Source organism: Carlito syrichta, unplaced genomic scaffold (assembly GCF_000164805.1).
Source record: "Carlito syrichta isolate Samal-C Ts95f unplaced genomic scaffold, Tarsius_syrichta-2.0.1 Scaffold302326, whole genome shotgun sequence".
Taxonomy (NCBI): domain Eukaryota; kingdom Metazoa; phylum Chordata; class Mammalia; order Primates; family Tarsiidae; genus Carlito; species Carlito syrichta.
Genome location: NW_007246422.1, coordinates 51,242 through 59,829, shown reverse-complemented (window position 1 = coordinate 59,829; position 8,588 = coordinate 51,242). Strand labels below are relative to the sequence as shown.

Sequence of the window (8,588 nt, the reverse complement as noted above, 5' to 3'; positions counted from 1 at the left end):
TGCACTCCAGTCTGGGTGACAGAGTGAGACTCTGACTCAAAAAAAAAAAAAGAAAAGAAATCCTCTCGCCTCGGCCTCCCAAAATGCTGGAATTACGGGTGTGAACCACTGCACCTGGCCTGCATTCAATATATTTTAAAGACTATGTGCTACCCATTCTGAGGGGAACAGGATGTAAGGTGGAACATTTATTGATTCAACAACCATTTAGTAAGTTCCTACCATGTTCCAAAAACCTGAAAAACAGGGTGAGCAAAGGCACAGGGGCAAGAAACAGCCTGGCGTATTTAGTGACCCAGAGGGGTATAGAATGGATGGGCTAGGAAGGTGGGAGCCAGAAACAGGAAAAGAAATGGGAGCCGGTATTTAAAAACATATGTAAACTCCTCCTGAACTTAGATTTGTATTCAATTTTGTTGGTTTGTTTGATTGTTTTTGTTTTTTGAGTTGGAGTCTCACTCTGTCGCCCAGGCTGGAGTGCAGCGGCCACTCCCGGCCACCGCAGCCTCGACCTGCTGGGCTCCGGCGATCCTTCCGCCTCAGCCTTCCAAGTAGCTGGAACTACAGGCGCGTGCTACCATGCCCGGCTAATTTTTGATTTACTGTAGAGATGAGGTCTCGCCAAATTGCCCAGGCGGGTCTCGAGCCCACGGGCTCAGGCCATACACTCACCTCAGCCTCCCAAAGCGCGGGATTACAGGCTGAGCCACCGAGCCCGGCTGGATTCAAAATTTTTATACCTTCAGGATTAGTAGGCATTCTTTGCTTTCTATGCTTGTCAATACTGTATATGTTAATCGTATCCTTTTTCTAAAATAAAAATTTTTTTTTTGAGTTGGAGTCTCACTCTGTCACCCAGACTGGAGTGCAGTGGCCGCTCCCGGCCACTGCAGCCTCGACCTGCTGGGCTCCAGCGATCCTTCCACCTCAGCCGTCCAAGGAGCTGGAACTACAGGCGCGCGCTACCACACCCAGCTCATTTTGACTTATTGTAGAGATGAGGGCTTGCCAAGTTGCCCTGGCGGGTCTCGAACCCACGGGCTCAGGCCATCCACTCACCCCAGCCTCCCAAAGGTGCTGGACAACAGGCTGAGCCATGAGCCCGGCTTAAAATAAGTTTTTAAGAAAGGTATCTGAATGTGTAAAAGTCTATGAAAATAAAACAGAAATCTTGCAATTCACAAGAGTCCCAGCTGAGCATGGTGGCTCACACCTATAATCCCAGCATTTGGGGAGGCTGAGGCGAGAGGACTGCTTGAGCCCAGAGTTCGAGATCGGTCTAGGCACCATAGTGGGACCTCATCTCTACAAAAAAATAAAAATAAAAAAATTACCCAAATGTGGTGGTGTGTGCCTGTAGTCTCAGCTACTTGGGAGGCTGAGGCAGAAGGCTCACCTGAGCCCAGAAGGTCGAGGCTGTAGTGTGCCGTGAGTGTGCCACTGCACTCCAACCTGGGTGACAGAGTGAGACCCAGACTCAAAGAAAAAACGAGTCCTGTACCCCACCCCGGGTCAGAGCTCTGGGTGGTAAGTGTGAGCCGTGAGGCCCATCGATTAGAGACAGGGACAGGCACAGCAGGACATGACAGGCCCTTCTCGCCTCAGCATCAGGCCAGGAGTCCCCAGGAGGGAGAATGCCGAAATCTCCAGGCGAAAACTAAGCTTGGCACCCCAGAAGTCAGGCTGGAACTGAGCGAAAGGCCAGATGACAGAATCTGAAATCGTCAGAGGGGCCCTGGGAATGGGAGGATGACAGGTTCCAGGCTAGAAGGCCAGGGAAACTTCCTCTGCGTCTGTTTCAGAGGGACGGGCCCACAGAGGGATTCCGCAGAAGGACAACTGTCCGTCCTTGGACAGGGAGTGTCTCCACTGCCGCGGGTTTGAGTCGACCTTGGTAGGGGCAGATAAGGGTTGTCATGGCACAGAGAAGCCCCAGAGCCTGGCCGCTGGGGAATCGGTACTGATAAGCCAGGCCCTCGAGGGGTCTTGCAAGAACCCTCAGTTCTTGCAAGCCTTACTCCATGGCCCACCTTTCTAAAATATGAGAATGTGCGTCCCAGCAGGCGAGGGCTTGCGGCGGAACTCCTGGCAGGCCTTTTGAAGACTGAGCGATGTGTCCCTCACTGATTTCCTGGATACGATGGTCTGCTTTTCCCTGAGAAGACTTTCTAGCATTGCTAAAATAAATAAAATGGATGACAGAAGCCTTGGAGCGTACAAGTAGGACATTGTGTACCCTTCAGGACACAGAGGAAGCAGACTGCCTGTGACAGGTGTGTGGGCTCGAGTAGAAAAGGCTTGGAGGGTAATAGATGCTCTTGTGTCCGGCTTCATTAGTGAATACGCAGCACATGGGTCCCCAGGCTAGGCTTTTGGAGGGGCGCCCAGCCCAAGTCCTCCTCTGGGTCTCATCAGTGACAGGCCCGGGCCTCCTGAAGGCAGAAAGGGAACCAAAAGCCAGAACAGCCACTGTGGCTTTGGGGTGCAGCAAAGGGAGTCCAGACTATAGGTCACGCGGCCTGTCAGGCCATCCATCTGCCTGAGGTCCAGACCATGGTGACTGCGACCACGGTGACGGGTGGGAAAGACAAGATAAATCGAAACGTCCCGCCCAACTGCTCAGAGCTTCCAGGACCTCGCTCCTACCCACCCTGCTCCCGCCCTGAGCCCCAGGGCCGCCCCTGGTGCCCCCGTCCTCCCCTCAGAGGTCCAGCCTTCGGGGTTCGCCTTCTATGCCCACTCCCTCAGCCCATTAGGGAAAGGGAGGGGAGAGCACGTTCTGGGCTGGCCTTCAAGGGACGGCGACTGAGATGGACCAGAGCGGAGCTGGGCTTGGTGTGGGCAGCTTTTGACCACCCACGGGGAGGCGGAAGGGTGTTCTAGGCAGAGGGCAGCAGTGGACGATGAACAGACCAGAAGGGGGCCAGGTTAGAAAAACAGCTTGAGCCGGGCTCGGTGGCTCAGCCTGTCATCCCGCGCCTTTGAGAGGCTGAGGTGAGTGGACTGCCTGAGCCCGCGGGTTCGAGACCCACCTGGGCAGCCGAGACCTCATCTCTACAATAAATCAAAAATGAGCCGGGCGTGGTAGCGCGTGCCTGTAATTCCGGCTACTGGGAAGGCTGAGGTGGAAGGATCCCCGGTGCCCGGCAGGTCGAGGCTGCGGTGGCCGGGAGCGGCCCCTGCACTCCGGTCTGGGCGACCGAGTGAGACTCCAACTCAAAAAAATAGAAAAAAGAAAAACAGCTTGGGGCACTCAAGGATGGTCCTAAATTCAGACTCAGTTTGAGCTTTGTAAGCCACCAGGAGCCCTTTAAACTTGGGGATGTGAGGGGGGTAACCATAAGAATCAACACTTAGAGTTTAACAACAACTGATACTTACACTTGAAAAACCAGTTTGTGTCTTTGGGCCCTCAGGACAGTCACGTTGAGTCTGGAGGCAGGTGTGGGGGAACGGCCAGCTGCTCGCCAGCATCCCGGCTTCCATGATGCCCATCAGGAAAGGACTGCTGGGGCCTCTCAGGCAGGGATGGGGAGGAGTGTGGGGGTTAGGAGGAGAGCAACGCTTTGGCTACCTCTGAGCAACTCCTGGGCAGAAGAGGGAGAGGGAAGGTGGGGAAGGGAGGCAATGTGGATTTGGTGAACGGGAGCAGCCAGGAATCAGCCCGTCATGAGAAGCCAGGCTCATCAGCAGCCAGCCTCACCGGGGGGCTGTGAGCGCCCCCCAACCCCAGCCTCCAGTTCAGAAGACACTCATTTCGGCCGCCTCGGGGGACCACACTGGGGGGACACCGGGCTTTTCTAACAGGACAGGCCCTTCATGGGAGGGTCATCTACAAACACATGAAGTATGTTTGTGCCTAAACACAATGGGATCAGTTATGCAGCCGAAGGACTCTTCTGGAAATGTTTTTGCCCCCAGTGTGAATAAGGAGGAACGGGAAATTCAGGTCTGATTAGGAAAAGGACGCGTCATCGACCTTGTATTGACTTTTGTCTCGCTCTGCCTGTGCCCGTGGAAAGCAGTGCGCACGAGGATGATGAAATGCTAACGTGAGCTTCCTGGCAATCAAGCGGACAGTTATAAATAGAACAGGCTTAAGGGTGAAACTGGCTTTGCTGTGAACTCAAATATTGTTTCAGGAAAGGTATGTCTCTATGTTAACACTCTGGAATTTTCCACCTGATACTCCCCTGCCTGATTCTCGGACAAATGATACCTCCTGGGAGGGATGAATTTTTTCAATCTACATGGAACTGTGTATGCTGTGTTTCCAGAAGTTGCCACCATTCTCAATGCTGCTGCTCTTGGTTTCCCAGAACAAAGCTGGCCTTGACTATACCAGTAAAACAAAACACAGGGGAGAGGGCTAGAGACCAGGATGCATGCTCTGACCCTTGAAATCTTCGAGAAAACAAAAACAAAAAGCTCACGTATCCAACCATCTAAACATCTCAGAAATCTGAAACCCACACTACTCAATATCTAAAAAGTGGCTAGTGTTACCCTGAAGCCCAATGCTTTGTTCCACATCACATTTTAAGATAAATTCTTTTCCTGTTTTATGGGAGGAAAACAAGAGAAACTTTTTGGACGGGTTGAAATCAATGTCTTCAATTTCCACATTCTTTATAAACCTAGTCACTTTGTTAGTTTATGTACAAAGTGATATGTTAGCCGCAACTTGATTTACTCAAATATTCTACTTGATATATGCAGATTAATCATATGATTGCTAGCTCAGTCTAGCTTTCAGAGTTTTAAACATTTAAAAGTTATATAATTGGAGCTAAACCACTGGTCTATCAGGAATGTGGTATCTCTCAGTTCTGTCGGTATTCGAGGAGGCAGAAACTTGAGAATATAGACACCACTCGTGTTTGTATGAAACAAAGAGCATTTTATGTTTTCCAGTCTGAGGGCTCTATGTACTGTGTAGCAGATCCAGAAAGCCCTTGTTTTCAGAAAAGGAGTCAGAGGTGACATGCAGGGTGAGCCTGGAAAGAGCCTCCCAGCCTGTGGCTTCTTGCCATATGAGACATTTTCTAGACGTATGGCACGTGGCTAAAAGCGGACATTTGTAAGTTGTACTCCCTGGGTTTGAAAGCTGATTTTCCCACTTTCTAGCTGTGAGAAACTCCTCTGTTACTTAACCTAAGCCTCAGTTCCCCCACATGTAAAAAGGGAATGATGCCGGGAGCGGTGGTGCATGCTTGTAATTCCAGTACTTTGGGAAGCAGAGATGAGAGGATCGCCTGAGCCCAGGGGTTCGCGACCAGCCTGGGCAACTTGGCGAGACCTCGTCTCTACAATAAACCAAAAAATTAGCTGGATGTGGTGGCGCACGCACCTGTAGATTCAGCTACTTGGAAGGCTGAGCCCAGAAGGCCAAGGCTGCGGTACCTGTGACTGTGCGACTGCACTCTAGCCTGGGCGACAGAGTAAGACTCTTGGCACAGACACACAAAGGTAATGACAGCCGTACTGACCTCATAGGGTAAGTGGTTGGTAGGATTGAATGAGACACTGAACGCAGAGCACTGGCCCAGAGAACATGGTCCCAAGAGCACCAGCTACTGTTTCACTGCCCCACCCTCACCATGGGCCTCACATACCATGAAAGCTTGTCCTTCAGAGACAAGTGTCTCTTTCCTAGTTTATTTCTTGTTGTGTAGTACCTCAGTTGTACAGTCTGTCTACTGCAATATGTGTTTCTAGAGCACCGTTTAGTTCGTGTGTGGTTGGAAAGTAGGGCACGATGGCATACAACATGGCAGCTGCGCGGGTTCACACGCAGGTTTTGCAAGGCAAGGAGAGCCGAAATAGAACAGAACGACAACTTCCGTGGGAAAAGCTCAGCCTGGCTTCCAGTTCTATTTTTATTTAAATTATTTTTTTCTTTTTGAGCTGGGGCCTCACTCTGTCGCCCAGGCTGAAGGGCAGTGGCAGGATCTCAGCTCATAGCAGCCTCGACCTCTTGACTCTCAAGCCACCCTTCTGCCTCCGCCTCCTAAGTAGCTGGGACTGTAGGCACGTGCTGCCATGTCTGGCTGATTTTTTCTTTTACTTTTTATAGAGACGAGCTCTCGCTATGTGGCCCAGACGAGGGCATATGTTTCTGAATAACACCTTTCTCTTCATTTTCTTTGAAATTTGTTCATGGAAAGGCACTTTGATTCTGTTTCCCCAGGTTTAAATACTTCCTACGTCCCTAGGATTACTGTGAGAATTTATTCCTGTCTTTACTATAGTCCTGGTCACATTCTACCACATATTATTACAAAGGTGTGTGTGAGTGTGCGTGTGTGTGTGTGTGTTTTACCTCAGTTTAACTGTCAGCTCCTTGAGGACAGGGACTTTGTTTACCTCATCTCTGTGTTTCTGACATATTACCCAGCACCTCTTCTTTCACACAGTAAGTACTTCATCACTGTTTACTAAATGAACCGGGCCTCACAGAGTGTCGGTCTTCATCTGGGCCCTTTTGCAAGCAGTGGTTCACAAAAGTGTGCCGTGATTTCCAACACAGTGATTAGAAGACTTCATTTTGCCTGAAAAATTCCCCGTAACATAGTTATTGAAAATGATGCTGGGAAAGGTAAGGCCAGAAATTCATGTAAGAACGCCTTACATGAAATAATTTTATTCATCTCTTTGGAAAAAATGAATAAGCAACAGACGGGAATTATTTAATTTGGCTGCTCTAATCGTTCCTGCTTCTCTTTCCAAGGCTCTGGAAGTTGAGCCGGCTCCTAAGGGAATACTTGGTCAGAACAAACCTCAAGGTGATCCCTGTGTCGACAGGGAGCTGGGGACAGATGGCAGGCTCTGCTTGCACAGCGAGGGAGACATGGAGGGCTGGGCGCGAGAGGTGCAAGGGCCGAGCCGCTCTGACTGAAACACTCGACCTGCTTTGTTTCCCTCCTCTTGGTCAGCGTCCAGGTCCCTGTTCAGTGTCGTTGCCATCCAGGGCCCCGCTCCTTAAAAGTCGTGGCTTTTAGTAAGAAGCTTACAGCAAATAGCTCACAGGTAAAATGTATTTATAATAAAAACGAATATGTGAGCAGTCCTTTATGAATTGTGCCACATTCATTGTCTCATCTGATACTAAAATGACCCTTTTGTATTCGTTTCCTAGGGCTGCTGTAACAAAGTGCTACACACTGGGTGGGTGGCTTAAGCAATGGAAATGTGTTATCTCACCGCTCCAGAGGCTGGAAGTTGGCGATCCATGTGTCTTCAGGATTGCACCCTTATGGGGGTTGAGAGAGAATTGTTCCCTCCCTCTCCCCTAGTTGCTGGTAGTTTGCAGGCAATCTTTGGTGCTCCCTAGCTTATAGGTCCCTTTTTCATCTTTACATGGTGATCTGCGTGTGTGTGTGTGTGTGTGTCTAATTTCTCCTTTTTTTTTTTTTGAGTTGGAGTCTCATTCTGTCACCCAGACTGGAGTGCAGTGGCCGCTCCCGGCCACCGCAGCCTCTACCTGCTGGGCTCCAGCGATCCTTCCGCCTCAGCCTTCCGAGTAGCCGGAATTATAGGCACTCGCTACCACACCCGGCTGATTTTTGATTTATTGTAGAGATGAGGTCTCACCTGCCCAGGCGGGTCTCGAACCCGCCGGCTCAGGCAATCCACTCACCTCAGCCTCCCAAAGGCGCAGGATGACAGGTTGAGCCACAGAGCCTGGCTAATTTCTCCTTTTTATGAAGACACCAGCCATATTGGGTGGGGGCCCACCCCCGCCCTACTTGAGTCAACCTGCTGGGCTCCGGCGATCCTTCCTCCTCAGCCTTCCAAGTAGACGGAACTAGAGGTGCACACCACGCTACCTGGTTAATTTTTTGATTTTTATTGTAGAGATGAGGTCTTGCGAAGTTGCCCACTGTTAACACATGGGCTCAGGCAATCCCCTCACCTTGGCCTCCCAAAGTACTGGGATTACAGGCTTGAGCCACTGCTCGCGGCCAGGAATTACTCTTAATCCCATTTTACAGATAAAGAAACTGAGTCTCAGAGAGATGAAGTCAGTTCCCTGAAGTCGGTGAAAATCCCAGGTCTCAAATGCAAATTAGCTGTCTGGCTCAGTCGTCAAAGAGAGCAGACGGTGCCTCTTGCTGTGAGTTTGTTTAGTTGTCCCCACTCACTCAGATGGGTAAGAACCGAGGCTGCCCTGAGGTGCGTAAAGAGAGGGGAGCAGCCATGTGGTCTTCCTTTGGGATCCATTTAGCAGGCGCTGTGTTATTCAGTGCTCCCCTGGCTGCCCCAGGCTGCACCACGTGAGCGCTTGGCCCTCAGGGGAGCTGTTAACTCAACGTGTTTCTTGTAAGTCTGTTGTTTCTAGCTGGTGGGCCCATCCCTGAACCCAGGGGCACCGGGCACAATGAGCCTATTCAGGGCAGAAAGGGAAATGCCCCACACTTCCTTTTTCTCTCTATGGCATCATTCCTCGCCTCCCATGCCTTCCTTTTGTCCTGCCTGTTGAGTCACCTGGGTATGGGCGTGGGGAGCGTGTGAACTGCCAGCCCTGGGAGAGGGTGGATGAGGACGCCAGCCCCACGGTGCGTGTACCAGGGCGGGCAGCCGCGGGC

The 8,588-nt window shown here is 51.0% G+C and overlaps 1 protein-coding gene across 1 annotated transcript in view; it reads left to right on the top strand.

Moving 5' to 3' along the window:
* Positions 1 to 2,553: 2,553 nt before the first annotated feature.
* VTCN1 (V-set domain containing T-cell activation inhibitor 1) overlaps positions 2,554 to 8,588 on the top strand; it is a 28,357-nt gene continuing 22,322 nt past the window's right edge. Inside the window, exons 1-2 of the mRNA XM_021711500.1 lie at positions 2,554 to 2,684; positions 3,417 to 3,611. Of these exons, the coding sequence (XP_021567175.1) occupies positions 2,554 to 2,684; positions 3,417 to 3,611 (326 nt within the window). The remainder of the gene's footprint in view (positions 2,685 to 3,416; positions 3,612 to 8,588) is intronic.